Source organism: Pithys albifrons, chromosome 6, assembly GCF_047495875.1.
Source record: "Pithys albifrons albifrons isolate INPA30051 chromosome 6, PitAlb_v1, whole genome shotgun sequence".
Classification (NCBI taxonomy): Eukaryota; Metazoa; Chordata; class Aves; order Passeriformes; family Thamnophilidae; genus Pithys; species Pithys albifrons.
Genome location: NC_092463.1, coordinates 34,980,637 through 34,997,559, shown reverse-complemented (window position 1 = coordinate 34,997,559; position 16,923 = coordinate 34,980,637). Strand labels below are relative to the sequence as shown.

The 16,923-nt window shown below is 48.4% G+C and overlaps 1 protein-coding gene across 1 annotated transcript; it reads left to right on the top strand.

The window, feature by feature from the left end:
* The first annotated feature begins 1,272 nt into the window (after positions 1-1,272).
* ZFP36L1 (ZFP36 ring finger protein like 1) lies at positions 1,273-4,807 on the top strand. Its single transcript, XM_071558155.1, has 2 exons — positions 1,273-1,538; positions 2,278-4,807. Exons 1-2 carry the CDS (start codon positions 1,482-1,484, stop codon positions 3,226-3,228), a joined length of 1,008 nt encoding a protein of 335 aa, XP_071414256.1. The 5' UTR covers positions 1,273-1,481; the 3' UTR covers positions 3,229-4,807.
* The last annotated feature ends 12,116 nt before the right edge of the window (positions 4,808-16,923 follow it).

Sequence of the window (16,923 nt, the reverse complement as noted above, 5' to 3'; positions counted from 1 at the left end):
CTGCGACTCTAAAGCAAACAGAGGAAGAAGTGGATGATTCGTTTGAAGTTTTCAGTGCGATGGCTGCTCGGGTCAGCGCTCTACAGCTGAAGTCAGGGGTTTCTGTTCTCCCAGCCAAGCTGGAGCGAAGGGCAGGAGGAAGAGCCTGCACTGCCAGCAGGGCCCCCTCCCGCCTGCGCAAGGCAGAAGGCCCAGATGCCATTGCTCCGCCTTAGATTAGATGCAACACCCACTGAAGTTGTGCTTGGGGCGAGCAGAGCCTCAGCTGAGGCTAAAGGGGATAAACGGGCCGAGGCTAAGAGCGGAGGCGCCCTGGGACTGACAAGCCTTGAGCAGTTCAGCTTTTTTATTTTTACACAAACTGCCACCATCCTCTCCTTCCTTCCCCCCGTGTCGGGATCAGAATGAATCACTGAATCATTCTTTGCCTACTAAAACCTGGAACCGATTACTTGTTTAGCGACTTTCTTTCTTTTCTTTCGACTGGAAGGCTCTACGGAGAGAAACGGCAGGATTTATAAAACACTCTTTTAAAGGGCAAACCCGTACTTTAACCATTTAAATTAATGTGGATATGAAATATTTCCCCTCGCAGAGCTTGCCAGGTTTCAGTAAAAATTGGAAAAAAGGAGTAAGGCTCCTGCGGGGGGGGGGACCGAGGGGCTATGGGACGATCAACACAAAGCCCTCCAGCGCGCACAACGCCGGCGGGGGGAGCGCGGCCGCGTCCAAGTCGGATCCGATCCGTTTAAATCCAAGCAGACAGGACCCCGCTGCATTTTCGCGGGAAAGGCGCGCGGCGGTGCGCGGGAGCCGCCGCCGAACCGAGGCGCGGGGCGGCCGTTGGGCGCGCGGGCGCCGCCCGCGCCAGGCGCGGACCGGAACGGCCGCGCGCAGGGCGGAGGAGAGCGCGCACACCCCGCACTATGCACGCGCGCGCTCGCGGGCACGCACGCGCACAACGCGGACGCGCGCGAACGGGGGGCGCGCAAACACACGCGCACACTCGCGGACACCGCACACGCGCACAGGCGCGCGCAGTCACCCGGGGCGGCCGCACAACCGCCCCCTCCGGAGCGGGCGGCGCCGCGCGCGCACAGCCACCCCCGCGCCGCCCGCAACCGCCCTGCGTGCCTCACACCCCCCCGGCCCTCCTCCCTCCTTCCTCCCCAAAGTTTTCCTGGGTCTGCCCGCCCGGGTGATTCAGTCGCGGTGTCAATCACCCTTCCCTCCTCCACCTCCTCCCCTTCCTCTCGTCGCCGGCTCCGCCTCCTGGGGGTAAGTCCGAAACTTTATAAGTTGAGCTTTCCTCACCCTCGCTGGAAGCGGCGAGCGGGCGCGGCGGCCGGGCGGGCTGGTGGCGACATCGGCAGCGGGGGGAGGCTGCGAGCCAGGGCGCTGGAGGCTGTGCCTTACCCACGCCGTGACTCCTCGTGTCCGAGTGCCGCTGCCCCACTCGCTTCCCCCCTCGCTTGCTGAAGATGTCCACAGCCCTGGTGTCGCCCACCATCTTCGACTTGAGTGAAGTTTTATGCAAGGTAAGGGCGCCGGCGAGGGCTGCGCCACTAACTCCGGGGTTATCCAGCTTCTTTGGGGTTCGTGGTTTCTTTTTTTTTCCCGTTTTCTGGTCGTGAGCAAGTTCGGCGCCGGGACCGGAGCGTGTAAGGGCGGGGACCGAGCGCGGCCGTCCCGTCGCGGGGCTCGGGGGTCTCCCGCCCGCGCTTCCCGCCTCCGCCGCTCCGGAGGAGAGAGGGTGGGGAAACTGCCCCGCGCTCCCGGCGCGCTCCGCCGTGGCACCGAGCAGGAGGGCCGGATCCTTCCCGTGCCCCCAGGGCCGCCGCGCTCCAACACGCCCGGGCGCGGCGGGCGGCGGCGCTGCCGCGGGGCCGGGCGGGGGGAACGGGCGGGCCCCCTCCCCCGGGGCTCGGCCGCCCCCCGCGGGGCCCTTGCGCGGCGGGGCCGCGGGCAGCGGTTGGGCGGGCGCCGCGCGCTGCCCTTCCCTTCCCGCGCGGAGCCTTCGGGAGCAGCCCGCGCGCGCCGCTCGCTCCGTGACTGCGCTGCGCCAGGGACGGGAGGGGCGGCCCGGGGCCCTCGGGGGGCGGCAGAGGGGTCTGCACATGTGGCCGCGGCGGCGGCAGTCGGGCTAGGGCGGCCGACGCTCCCGGGACCGCGGCAGTGGGAGGCGGTGGAGTGCCGTGCCGGGCTCCCGGGTCTGCGTGGGGGCGCCGGAGGAGGCGGTGGCAGTGCCAGTGACCGGCCCTTGCTTTCTCCCCGCAGAGCAACAAGATGTTGAATTACAGCCCCTCGGGTGTCAGCGGGTGCCTGCTGGACAGGAAGGCGGTGGGCACCCCGGCGGGCGGGGGTTTCTCTAGGAGGCACTCTGTTACCCTGCCCAACTCCAAGTTTCACCAGAACCAGCTCCTCAGCAGCCTGAAAGGGGAGCCGGCTCCCATGCTGGGCCCCCGGGAAAGCCGCTTCCGGGACCGCTCCTTCTCCGAGGGCGGCGAGCGTCTCCTGCAGCAGAAGCAGCCAGGGGGACAGGTCAACTCTAGCCGCTACAAGACGGAGCTGTGCCGCCCCTTCGAGGAGAACGGCGCCTGCAAGTACGGCGACAAGTGCCAGTTCGCTCACGGCATCCACGAGCTGCGGAGCCTCACCCGCCACCCCAAATACAAGACCGAGCTCTGCCGCACTTTCCACACCATCGGTTTCTGCCCCTATGGGCCGCGCTGCCACTTCATCCACAACGCGGAGGAGCGCCGCTCTGTGGCGGGGAGCCGGGAGCCCGCCGTCACCGACAGACCCCGCCTGCAGCACAGCTTCAGCTTCGCCGGCTTCCCCAGCACTGCTGCCAGCGGGCTGCTGGACAGCCCCACTTCCATCACCCCGCCACCCATGCTGAGCGCCGACGACCTGCTGGCCTCCCCCACCTTGCCTGACTGCGCCAGCAATCCCTTCACCTTCTCCAGCCAGGAGCTGGTCAGTCTCTTTGCCCCCAGCATGGGAGTGCAGGTGCCCAGTGGGAACTCCCCCACCACCTTCTTGTTCAGGCCCATGTCAGAGTCCCCTAACATGTTTGACTCGCCACCCAGTCCTCAGGACTCCCTCTCTGACCAGGAAGGCTATCTGAGCAGCTCCAGCAGCAGCCACAGCGGCTCAGATTCCCCTATCCTGGACACCTCAAGACGTCTTCCCATCTTCAGCAGACTCTCCATCTCCGACGACTAATCTGGGGTTTCCTCCTGCTCCTCCCCACGTCTATTACGATGTTAAGCTGAACTCCCCCATGCTCTCCCCAGTAGTCTAAGCTGGATGTTAACATGTCCACCTGCCTGCTCTATACCCACTGGCTTAAACCTTAAGTGCCAAATTACGATGAAAAGCAATAACGTTTACAAAGTTAGTGCCTTTTAACACTTTCACTGTGACTGTATTACCTCTCCAGCTGCAGAGGGCACCAGCAGCTCTGTACACTTCCAGATGTGCAGGAAATGTCCGAATCCAGCTCCCTCCACTGGCCATGTACTGCATCGCCCTCTCCCAGTCCCTTCCTGACTGGCCAGTTTTCTGCTAGACTGCAGGCATGTGGGCAGGCATTAACATCCAGTTCTCTTTCTCCCCTCCCCTTAAAGACTAAATATTGCCTGGATGCGCTCAGGTCTGCGGGAAGAAAAGCTGAGAATGGACAAAGATTGTAACATGAGTGGGACTTCAACTGGGAGGAAGAAAAACACACACACAAAAAAAAAGAAGGCAAAAAACAGATGGACTATGAGAGACTTGATTTTGGTGCTAAAACTTCCCCATGTATACATGTGACATCTTAAAACAAATAAAAGGGGGGGTGGGGCCAACAGAAGTCATTCCACACACACACACAAGTTCGTGTAAACAAAGTTCCAGTAGACATAGCTTTAATGGTTTTGCTCTAGAGTACTTTAGATCTATCTTAGAGCACTCACGCCAAGCTTTTTATTATTTTTTTCTGGGTTTTTAATTTTGTATAACTTTTCAGAAATTGGAGAGCAAATTTTGCTTGTCACTGCACAACAATATAAAAAGCTTATTTAACTTATCAAAACGTATTTATTGCCGAAACCTATGCTTTTTAATTTTGTTCATATTTATCGGGATGATGAATCCATAGAATATATTCTTTTATGTTTAAATTATGATCTTCCATATTAATCTTAAGATTGTGAAGTGTCTTTTTTTTCCTTTTTTTCCCACAGTTTAATATATTATACTACAATGACATTTTTTTGTAACTTTACACTTTTTTGGTTATTTTATTTTAAAAAATGAAAAATTAATTTAAAAAAATGCAAAAACTGTGTTTGGATTATTTATTTTAGAATTCCCTCCCTGGTTTTTTTTATGTTGGACTGCAAATGGAGTTATTGTGCTTCTTTGCTTTTTCTCTTTTCCTTCTCTTCCCCTTTTCCAGGTCTTGCCTGGGCTTTAGAATGTACATACCTGAGCTCTGTTGCAAGACAGCATGGAAGAAAGATATTTTTCTTCCTCTTATTGTAAAGATTCTTCAAGGAGAAAAGCCTTGGGCTCAAAGTGCCTATCTGAAGACATTCCAAATACAGTTTGTCTTTGCATTTCTGTATTCCAAGTTTGGAATTTTCCTTGCCAAGATGAATGGGACTGGCACAAAGAGAATAATGAATGTAATTTTTTTTCCCGTTACTGTTTGCTACGTTGCTTTTTCTTCCTCTTTGTGTGAGTTTATTTAAAAGAAATCTCTTTTGTAATGACTGTTTGCAGTTTAAATCAATAAACCCCAAGTTTTTTCAAGAAACTGACAGTGGAGCTGGTTTTACTTGTGAAAATTGAGGGGTTGGTTTTAGACAACCCTGCAAATGCAGATGCTTCCCTTCTCTTGACCCTTGAAGTGCCCACTGTGTGCTCAGGCCTCCCTCCATCATTCCTCACTGATGCAGTAGGTCAGCCCTGTGAGTACATGGGTGCACAGATCAGTGACAGCAAATACCTGATGTGACCTGCCCTACTGCCCTCTAACCTTCTCTGTCTCTTACGGAACGCTCCTCCCGTCTTGTGTTGCTCAGTCTGTTCCTGCAAAGTTCTTTCTGATCAGTGTGAAACCTTGGTTTGGGTTTTGTTCTGTGTGTTGCTGCACAACTCCTTCCCCTTCAAAGAGAGTTTATGTGTGTTTTGAGTGAGGCTGAAGTGGGACGAAGTGTTATCCCAAATCTCAGTTCTGGCTTGTTAGTGGTACTGGTCTGCTTCCACAGTGGGGCTGTTTGGGCTTCATGTGGGAGAGGAACGTGAACCCCCTCCAAAGCCTCAGTGTATGTACACATCACTCTGCTATCACACTGAAGCCCTTGTATGTTTTGAAGTATCAGTAATCCCAGAAACTTCCAAAGCCATTGGTTTTGTTTAGGAACACCTCCTTATCAACACTGCTCATGGTGTTAAGTCTTGTGTTTTTACCTTTGAGCTTTCCTATGGAGCAAGCTTTTGCTTCCAAATTGAGGCTGGAATATTGCTGCCAAACCACCACCGATCCTTCAGCTGTTCTAACATGTCTCAATGTTCAGAAGAGATTTCCTAATTCATTTTGGAAAAGTTCCTGCCAAACAAAAGCTGCAGGATACCTCAAGGCTTACACCAATGTGCCTTCTTTGCTGTTGGCTTTGTGCAACACACTTACTTGTGTGGTCTGACAGTAAAGGTGAGCTGGGTGGAGGAAGAGTGTGGCTGGCAGAAGCTTCTTCCTTTGAACACTGCAAAAGCTGTACGGGGAGTTTGCTGGCAGATCATGATGTAACTAGCATGTGGTGTGGTCTGTGTGCTGACCCCCGAGAGGAGCCTTGGGCACAGCCCCAGTACAGCTCAATGGCCTTCAGCAGTACCATTGACCACAGCCTTGCTCCTAGGCATAAAGGCAATAAGCCCACGTGAGGGAGGGATGGGCTTCTGCCTGGGAGACTTGTTCCTAGTTGCAGTAAGCACCCACATGTGTCTCCTTCCCTGCTGCTGGAAGCCAAGCCATTGGCCTCTGAAGAGTGAGATATATCTCATCTAGAGAGAATACCAAGCCTACTGTACATGCCTACTGTAAGGCATGTGGAGCTTGAAAATGCTTGCTTCTCTCTGGACTTTCTGTGCAGCTATTCAAACAAATAGCCTTTGACCAGTTAATTGATTAAGAAAATAGCTGTATCAGTTGCACAGTGCAATCAGTATGACAAAGTGGGAAGCTGTGCTAAAAGTAGCTCTTTGCTCATGGTACTTAGATACTTTTCTTCTTCTAGTATACTGGTTCCAGAAAGCCAGCATCATTTTTCTTTTGTGAGTTTATTAATGACGTATGCTCTGTCACTCTGTGTTTTGCTTTTTGAAACTAACCTTGAGCTAGGTCATGCAAGGGGTAAAGAAGAGCAGAACAGAATGGAAGAGCCTCCAGCAATGCAGGGATTTGCCTGATCTGATACCGTTACCATTCCTTGCTGCTTGGGTATATGGCAGCAGCTACTCTGGAGAGACTTCTCTTTCCTTTTTGCATTTACCATGGATGAGTTGTCCCTGCTGTTTGTCATAGAGTTGGCAACTGTGCCCCCTAGCAGTTCACCATAGTTGGTAATAGCCTAGCCAAGACTCAGAAAGGTATAAATAGTCTTTCCTGTCATGAAAGCTTCAAGACACATATTCATCTAACCCGAGGGCTCCTCCATGCACTGGCTTACTGATTTAGTGCACCGGACTCTCAAGAGGGGCCAGGAAGAAAGGGCCAGCCTGTGCCCTGGTGCAATTGCTCCTGGCATGCTTCGTGTGGCAAGGCAGAGAGGAGCGCTCAAAAGAATAAGATAGCTGTCGTCCCATGTAAGGTGCTATGGCAAAGTGTACCTCAGCATGCTTTACAAGTTGCACCTAGAGTTCTTACTGTGGATCAGGGGGACACTTATGGTCACTCTTGCTGCTCTTCACAAACATTTTGTTGTAGTCATGTGTACTTGTTGTGGACTCCATGTGAAAGGAGACTTGGTTCATGCCTCTGGGCTGCAGGAATTTGGTGGTTTTTGGCTTTGAAGTCAGGTGAGTCTAGTGCTATGCACCTTTGACATGTCTTGGAAATTAGAGCCAGTGTGTATGGCTGTCTGTCCCAGTTGCCTCTTGGTACGGAATAATGTGATGACTTTGATCTGCAGAGCTCCAGGTGGCTCAGATCCCACCCTGCCAGTTGCCTTCCTCCCTAATTCAATCTACAACAGCTGTATGTGTCCTAGTGACACTATTAACCACTCCTTTGCTATGAACCAGCTGTGGCTTTCGTAGCAGAACACCTTTAGTTCTGCAATCAGGGGCTGTAGAAGCGGACACTGTCTCATTTCCCACACTTTTCCATAGGCAGGTAAGCGCTGAAAAGTCAAAAAGGGTTTCTTTGTTGTTGCTGATGGTTTTGTTTTTAAAGGCAGCCAGGAACTTAACTCTAGTTTTGGTCAACCTTTGTTAAGTATCACTTGTACATAGACTTGGTGTGCCAGATTGCAAGTAACAAAAGAAACCATTTAAAAAGAACCCTGTAATGCTTCAAGTTCCTGGTCCTGATGGAGTTTGTCTCATCAGTTTAGTCATGAAATTGGGGGGCAGAAAGGGAAAGAACTTGGAGAAGAAATACACCTGGAGGACTGTTCCAGACTGGCTCAAATTTTCAGTCTGTATGGTTCCCATGCAGTGAGGGCAGTGGTCTGCGAACAGGACTTTGAACTGCTGCTGCAAATCACTTAGGAAAGAATGGGCTTTGCCAGGCCTTGCAGATCAGAGGGAAGGGGACAAAGGGCCAGGAAGTGATGGAGTCACTGTTAGAGAGTGGGAGCAAGGCAAGAGCTAGGGATCAAGTCCACACAGCTTGGAGATAGCATGGGTGAGAAACAAACCGTGCTGTCTTGAGTCTGAAGCCTAAAGTTGTTCAAGTGCATTAAAGACTAATGAACTGGGTCTCCCCGGTGGGCCTCAGGAGCATCAAACTGAGGGAAAAGTCTGGATAATGTACCCTACTGGATACTATCTGATAACTATGCCCAAGGATATGCACCACTATTAAGATGTAGTAATACATGCAAAAACTACAGCATGACCTTTACACTTGCTAATTGCTGCAATTTGTGTTGGGGAAAGCTAGCATCTTCTTGAGTCTGGAGAACGAGGCTTTGGGAGAAGGTGCCATGGTCAGTGTGTGAACAAAGAGACTCCTGGCTCCAGTGCTGGAGGTGTTGTGGGGGCTGGAGGCTGAAGACATGTCCAGTGGTGGCACTGATGTGAAAGCACAGCCCCATTACCTGCCTGGGAGGGAGAGAGGGGCTTGTTTCAGGCAGGCTTCTCATGCCCTACATTACAACAGGCAAGCATCAAGATGTGGGCTCTTGTATCCCACACTGGGGCTAGTGAGGCAGTTCTGCTGCTGAGAGGTGCTGTGCTGAGTGATCAGATGCTCTGGTGACAGGCAAAAATGTGGTGAGTGAAGAGAAAATAGGCAAAAAATAAAAGTAAAGAATGGTGGCCTCCTTATCTTGGCCCCAGGTAAGAGCGGTCCAGAAGAGCCCATACAGAAGCAGTTTCAGTGTATGAACCAGCTATAAACAGGAAAAAGCAGCAAAACCAGTGTTAGGAAGGAGTTCACCTTGGACGAAGGGGTGACACGAGTTGTATAGGGTCTCAGGCTGGCAATACCAGGACAGATGATGAGACTGGTTTGGTGGGGACGGTTCAAGTGTCTGTTGGGAACTCTTGAAACAGGTCTTGCCCTCAAGGCTGAGTTCAGTCCAAAATATTAGAAGATGATTCTGCCTGGTGATGTAAAATGTCCTTTGTTTGGAGACTGGTGCATTGAGCAATGCCTGCTCCTCACAAAGCCGATGCTTATTCCCTAGAATACTTCCAACAACAACAAAAAAGTAGTTCCTCTAAAACACCCTAAACCAATACCTGCTGTGACTAAGCCGTGTGGGCAGCTCTGCAGCTGATTTATATCCTCCTCCTCCAAACTGAAGGGGTTAGAGTGGAAACAGACGCTGCGTTAAACATAGCCGAGGGCAGCGAGCAAGGCAACTCCGCAGTGAGGCGGGAGGGAGGACGCGGGGCTGCGGGGCGGCTGCTGCCAGGCGTGACGCCGGTTCGGGTTTCCTCGTAGGCAGAACAGAGCTCCTTTTGGCTGGTGCAGCTTTATGGGCTCGCCTGGGTTTATTATACTGCAAATGTTTTGAATTCCACATGTTAATTTCCAGAGAGGCTTTGTTTCACTTTTGCTGCTTTTTCTTTCTTTCTTTTTTTTTTTTTTAATTACTGCTGCCTTAAACTCTTTTTTTTTTTTTTTGACTGGATTTTGGTCAAAGCTGCCATTTTCTGAGCAAACAGAGAAAAGGAGTTCTCCCTGCCTGGGCTCCAGCTGCAAATTAATCTCTTTTCATAGTTTCATTTTATGTCCGCCCACTATCCCCACCACATTAACTTAGTCAACACATGGAAGTGAAATTTTTCCGTGCAGGATCCTGCGGGTTGTAAGGCTGTTCCGAGGCACGTGACTGCCAGCTCCAGAGTTTTCTTCCACCTCTGGGTGGAAGGAAGTTTTCTCATCCCCCACATATGTGAGCAGTTGTTGGTGGGATGTGAAAAGTTTTAACAACTGGAGTCAGTGGAAACATTTCAGGGTTCAGCATTTCTCTGTGTATTTAAAGTCCCACCACACCAGCTGGGTGGAGGCAAAGCTGTAGGTATGTTATCTTTTCAGTACCTCTGGTGCTACCAGAACACTGCTCAGCAAATTAGCCAGTCTAGTATTTTTCAGTGGAGTCCTGCTGTCTCTGAGGTTTTATCTTCCTCCCAGAGAGGACAGAAAGTGCAAGTAATGATGATGCTGACAAAGACAGATGGAGTCTGCTTGGCCTGTGTAGATGTATTTTGTATTTCTACGTGATGCCTTTCACAGATGGGCCTGGGAAGACTTTACAGGTATTTTGGGCACTCGGCAAACATGACTGTACCAATTCCACAGGTTTTAAAAACCCTATTAGATATACAACTGCAAAGTGAAGGGAATTGTTCAGCAGTGGCACAGTGTCAGAAAAAGAGCTGCAAAAATAATTCAGGACTCCTGATACTTTTTCTCCTGTCTTAGTCTCCAGGCAACAGCAAATATTTCTCCTGAATACTCTGGATGAGCAGATGCCAACGTTGATTCACAGGAAAAGGATGTAGCCACGCAAGCCATAGAAATGTTGTTTGGGATGATAGCCATGGCCCCTAAGGAGACATTAAGCAATATGGAACGAAAGCCAATGAAGCTCTTGAAGTTCTTGCTGTGTTTGCCATGAAGAGATTTCTTGAACTGTCTTTGGTAGCAGCTTTTGTGCTTTATTTTGATTAGAGCTACATGGAAGGGATATACTGTGTTTCACAACTCTGGAGATGCTGGTAGGGCTTTTGGGCACTAGGAAAGTCCTGGTTTACTAAGAAGTTATAGTCTCAAGCTATGAGGAAACCTTTTGATCAAGGTCCACAGCAGAGTGTAAAAGGTGTACTTATGCTTGGAAAAAAAGTGATACTAAAAATGCGCAAAGAGTCCATGTTTATTTTCTCTCAGACCCAGATCTTCTGTGCTTTGTTTACAATAACCCCATTTTCCCCATTATTACACTTACAAATTTATCATGAGGTTGCTAAGACAAGAGCAAAGCAACTTCAGCCCCTCTTGAGGGTGCCCAGCCAAAAGGGCTACAGGAACTGCAGAAAATAATTTTCCTCTTTAAGTGTAGGTAATGTGGGCTTTGGATTCACAGACTGAATCTACTGACCTAGATATTTTCCTTCTTCCAGCTCTTTTCTGAACAGAAAAACACTTTCAATGTGTATGAAAAGTGAACTGGAGATGTTTTCAAAACACTTAATAGTTTCTTTCAAAAGTGAGCAGTTCATAAGAACTTGAGGGCAGGTAGCTGGGGAAGGCCATCAGTCCCGTTGGGGAGGCTGGAGACAGGTGGTCCATGGGGTTATCAGTGTATCATCCAGGTTGGCAGGGACTTCTAGAGAGCTACTCAGACCTCTTTTAACCTCAAACCAGCTCTCAGACACAGAGAGTTGTCTAGTGATAGCCTTGAATGTCTCCAGCACTGAGGTGTCCACAGCATTCCCTTGTCAGGGAGTTTCAATGCTTGGGAAATTTTAGCATCTCTGTATGTAACCTAATACTGAAATCTGAATGTCTCCTACAGAGTTTTGTGGCCACTAATTTGTGTCCCATTGCCTTTGGTTAACAAGACTGGAGCCCTACTTCCAGATGAAGTCCCAGCAAAATGGCACATGTGGTTTGACCTTTCAGCTTTCCTTCTAGCTATTCTCTTCCTCAGCCTGTTTCCAGGGAGTATGATTTTCCAAACCTTTTCATGCTTCCTTTCCCAGGCCTACTAAAAAAAATAGGAGGTCCTAAACCTACTCTAGACTTTCATTTTCAACCTAGTTCTGCAAATTAGTGGTGCTGTCCTGCTTTGGTTCTTGAGGTGGTAAATTTAACTTTCCTGGCCTAATCTGGGATGAGGTCAGGAGAAAAGTGGTATGTCAAATTATATTGTTTCTGCTAGGAATATAATGGGAATGGGGGATTATTTGACCTCTTGTCATGGCATTGTGCTGCCAACCAGGGCCCTGCCTCATTACTGTGGGGCGTCCTGGCTCCCCTCACACAGTCTGGCAGTGGTGGGTGCCTGGTTCTTCAAAATTTATCTCCACTGGGTTGCATGTATGAATATGTGTATATATGTAATATCTACCTCTAATATTAGTGCTGTGCTTCCCAGCACCCAGAGCAGTCCTGGGGCAGTCACCCCCTGTCAGGCTGGGGCAGCCTCGGGCTGCACTCAGAGGAAGCCACATGCTCCTGGCCCCTTGACTTTTCTTCCTGAAGGCGAGACACTATTCCCCTTCCCCAGGCAGTTAAATGCCACCCTGACACCTGATCCCATCAGATCTCTGAAGCTCAGCCGGGTCAGCCCCAGTCAGTACTTGGATGGGAGACCTCCTGGGAATACCAGGGGCTGTAGGTTCTAGTCCTGAGGACTTCACTGTCACCGTCCAAGCTTGCTCGGCCGTGGCAGATGAACCTGAGGAGTTAAAGGGTGGGGCCAGTTCTGCACAGGCTGTGCCTCACCTAAAACATCCACTGCACAGGCTGGAAGGGCACACCCACGTGGGGAGAGCCCTTCCCAAATCTTCGTTGTGAAGCCGAGCCATGAGATTCTCATCCCCAGGGAACATAAGCATTGAAACAGGAGTTGATTTGTTTCCATTTACCATTATCTTGGTTTACATAAATTACAGCTCTTAACAGTGGTCATAAAATTATCTGGGTTTAAAAAAATTCAGCTGTAGAGTTTGGCCCTGTGGCTTCCCTGTGGCCTCTCTGATCAGCTCATTTCCAAGGGGCAAACATACACTGGGAAAAGAAACAATCTTTTCTTGTTCATCGCAGATGGTCATCTCCCTTTTGTATCAGCAGCCAGCTTGCCTGGTTTCCAAGTTTTGGTCAGTATAGAAAAGCACAGCAAGACGTTCACCATGTGCTGCTTCACCATTCTGAACAACTCTGTCCAGTTATTCAAATCACTTAAATCATCCAGCATCCCTCACCAGTGGCCACCACATCACCAGCTTGTTATGATCCTCACTCTGGGATGTTGTATCACCTTTGGGTGTACTGCAAGTAAAATACTGTCTTGTAACATCTGTCTCATCTGGAAGCTGAGAGGCAGACTGGCTGGTTTTAGGAGTTGCTCTTGACCTGTATTAGGATTTCAGCAATGAGAATCTGATTTACAACTGTAGTAAGGGAAGAGGACAGACTGGATGCCTAGTGTATCCAAACGGGGAAAAAAGGCAATAAAATATTATTTTAGTTGCTAAAATAGAAACTATGGATCTAAATACCCATAAGGATAGATGAGTTGGACAATCAGCAATATCAGGTAGACACAGTTCCAGCAACGCTATCCGCACTTTATTTCTGTCACTGAGTTTTAGGTAGTGATATGGGCTTTTTCTTCATTAAAACTGGTAGATAGTGGGGTCCTAGATGATAATGTATATTTGGATTTCAAAAAAATACACTATTCCCCCTTTTCTGGTACATAGAGATGAACTGTTGAAAGGCCAGACCTAGCAGAAGTGTGGATTACTTCAACTTTTGCACCTCTATTCTGTGTGCTCCCACTGGTAGGACTAGGACTGCCATGACTCTTTCTCACAGATGGCAAGGAGGGGTGATCAGGGATCCAGCCTGTTTGTCTGCTCCATCTAAAGAAAATACAAAAAGCAGACAAGAAAGATTAATACTAAAAAAGCAAAATCCAGTCCAGCTCCAGGTAAAGGCAGTGTACCAACTCCGTTTCAGTGCTCTCTGACACACAGAACTGGTCCTTGCACTGCTATTATTTGCTCTGCTAGTGAAACAAATCATAATGTTCAATATGAAGTAAGTCAGGAAGAAACCACAATTCAGGATCAAGCATCTGAGCAGCATGGAAACAAGGGCTGGAAACTCCAAATCCAGCCAAGGGCTGCTAACTCACATGCTGTGCTAGATTTCAGGGGCTTTCCAAATCAACTGGGGAATGTGGGACTAGGGAAAAACCTGTTCCAGAAACTGACTGTACTTTGTCCTGCTATCAACAGCTCTTTTGGGTCCTACTTTACCTGCTTTGTAAAAGGTTAAATCAAATTTAATTCAAACAAACAAAAAAAGAGTGAAATTGAGATCAGGGAAAGAAACATAAAGTCCCAAACAAACATGTTTTTGATGGAGGAGCTGGGTTTTTGCACCCTAGCACTGTTTGTACTTTCAGACTGTCAGCAATGTGTAGCGTGCTGAGCAGAGAGGACAGTGTGGTGGAAATACCTATGAAGCAGCGAGAGCCTTATCAAGGTACTGTACCAGGAAATACACTGCTTTCTTTCCTACTTCATGCAAGATACTATGATTAAACCAAACAGCACGCCTCATCATAACATGTGCCTTATCGACCTCACTATCTGATGACAACAGCAGCCCTCAGGAGACCAGACTGACATCATCCAAAACCTCAGTAGTTTGGAGCAAAGACTCAAGTATGTAGCTAGGCTACAAGCTGTGCTTGGCTGTGTTCATCTGTTTGTACTGAACTTGCAGGCACTTTGCTAGGGGAAAAACAATATAAAAATCAAGCCCAAACAATGTTTCAGAATGTTTCTGACTGGCTCTCATACTATTTAGCAGAAGAATGCAGCAAGCAAAGGAGGTTTTTGTCTTCAGCCCGTCCAAGAAGTCTGCTCCACAGCTTTCTGTAGCTTTGAGAGAGGGCAAAGAAAGGGCCAAACCAAGACATTGTCACTGCCTGTAGGAGTGAAACGGTGCCACTGGTGATTGGTACTGAGTCCCACTCCCAGCTGACCCCAGATACAGTTGCACGTGGCTGTGAGGTTTGGGTTCATCCAGTACCAGAAACAGGGGCCAGCCGTTGATCCGGCTGGAGTTGTGAATCTCAAGATCCTAAGCTTCAGGATGGCTGGTTCACAGGCACATTACCAGTCTCCTTCTTTGGTTACTGCTCGTTTACCAAGGCAAAGCATGCTGGCTCTGGCCTTCTTTCTCTAATTTAAGATAAGGGGAATTTCTGCAGCCAAAAAAATAAGAAACAGAAAAAAAAAAAGGAATATTTTCTTGTGTAATATTCAGCAAGCTTCTCTGGGTTTAATTTGTGCTCCCCATCCTGGGTTCTTCAAAGCACCCCCCCTCATTTATGTCAGCATGGATTTACCAAGTCGCACTTATTGCAGACCTGGATAGCACCGTGCAAAAAGATTTCCAGCCTTTTGGAGCTGCTTCTCTATGCCTTGGATGAAAGAAGATCATATGGGGCCATATTCATTTCAGAACTGCCTTTGTAGAGAATCTAGCATAAGTGAGCCTCCGCCTGCTTGAATTTTGCTGTACTACAAAATTTATCTTAAAACCCCCCTGCTTTTAGTGTTTGGTTTTTGGTTGGGTTGCTTTCAATTGCAATGCAAGCTTTCAGAGGGAATATAGCTGGATTTAAATGCTGAATGCATGCATAGCAATAAAAGTAAGGCCATCCAGGACAGGGATGCTAAGTGTCCATTTACAGCCCCCATTCAGGCCAGCAGCCACCCCTGGGCCATGCATGGCAATGTGGCCGTACTGCCTGCTGTGACCAGCCGTGGAGGAGGTCCCAGACTTCCACACTCCCCACTGTGAGCTGGGGTGTTTTGAGATGTCTGCATCTGTTGCATGGATTTTGGAGAGCTGTTTTGCAGAAGAGGCCTTGTCTTCCAGGAGAGTAATTGCATCTTCACCATGTACTCACTGCTCTCATAAACTGCTGGTTTCTTACCCTCCCATCACATCTGCCTACCTCTGGCAGCAGTGGGCATGGTATGACTAACCAGTCAGGTTATGAGTGTGAGCTTCTTCAGCAATGTGTAAAGGACTGAAAACTACCCCCAAAAAAAGAAAATAGATGGTTTTGTTTTTTTTACTGTCTCAGTGAAGTATTGGCTTAAGGGATGGGTGGAAATAAGACTTGCCCTTTAAGGCACAGCATTAGATAAATCCAGCTGTGTTGTTCTGTTTTGGGACTGTTAAAAGCCTCCCAGAACAAGTGTAGGGAACTTATAGTGGTTTTTGAGGCGTATTGTTTTTGTCTGTTTTGCTGAACATATGTCTTTGTCTTTATGAACTTGAAGGAGCACTGAGAACACAATGTGCCATAGGGAGAAGACTTAAACTTACAGAAAGACTTGATTAGAAGATGGAATAATTTTCCTGCAATACTCTCTAAAATATTCCTACTCTGACACACCCTTGTTTTTTTTTTGCCTGATGTATACATTCCTGACACTTCCCTGGCCCTGCGATATTTTTCAGTTACTGCTCTGTTTAATTTATTCATCGTTGCAAAAAATACCGTAAAAATAACTTGTAAATAAACGACACAGTGGAAGGTTGTTGATATAAGAGTTTGGTAAGAAATAAAGGTGTTTTGCAGGTTTAGAGACAGTTTCTGCTCTTGCTTTCTTGAAGAGGAAGTGCCTTTGAATAGCTGTTGTGAAATATGCTGATAGTCTGAGCATTCACATTACCAACTCCCCATGACAATTGCCACTGTTTGACCACTCGCTGGATATCTCCACAGCAGCCCAGGAACGGATGAGTCATGGAAACAGAATTCCCCTTCACCCTGGCTGCCTCCCAGGTCCTCCGAAGTAGCTGCATTGACAACAGAGGAGGAAAGTCAGTGCTGCTATTTTTTCACACTGTGAATCATTGATTAAACAAAGCTCTTCTGCTTCCACGGACCTGATATCAAGCCAACATTTTTGACGAGTGTTACCTGAATAATTTCTTACTAAGAAAATAATCTCAAGTATTGCTGGGCCCATTATTTGGTGGAAATAATTAATTCTGTGCTACTTCAGGCCAGAAAAAATGTAGTATGTTTGCAAGTAGCTTTATCGGAAGATGCTGAAAACCATTGCCATGCCTGGGTGCAACAGTATTTAAATACTGCTTCTCATTTTCAAATGATTTTTTGAAATAGGATTTGGTTGCATTTTAATAACTTCTAGACGACAGTAAAAGATAAAGAAATTAACATATTAAGCCCTGGGTACTCCCCTGAATGGAGAAATGGAGAAGTACTATTTTGGAGGGGGACATGGGGGGCAAGAAGGAGGTAGGTTTCATTTGATGAGGAAACTCAATTACTTTTATTTGAGATCTGCCTGGAACATTCACGCAGCTCTGCTTCTGCAGCTCAGATATAAATACCAATGAACCCATACAAGGAGGTATTCAGAATTTCCCTTAAGATGAATTTCCCTCAAGTGAAAAAAATACTAAAAAATTTA

What these genes read in the sequence shown, in the direction of transcription:
- ZFP36L1 (XM_071558155.1), top strand. Translation starts at nt 1,482, where the DNA reads ATGTCCACAGCCCTGGTGTCGCCCACCATCTTCGACTTGAGTGAAGTT. An exon ending in TGAGTGAAGTTTTATGCAAG is followed by an intron (nt 1,539 to 2,277) that starts GTAAGGGCGCCG and finishes TTCTCCCCGCAG; the next exon opens with AGCAACAAGATGTTGAATTA.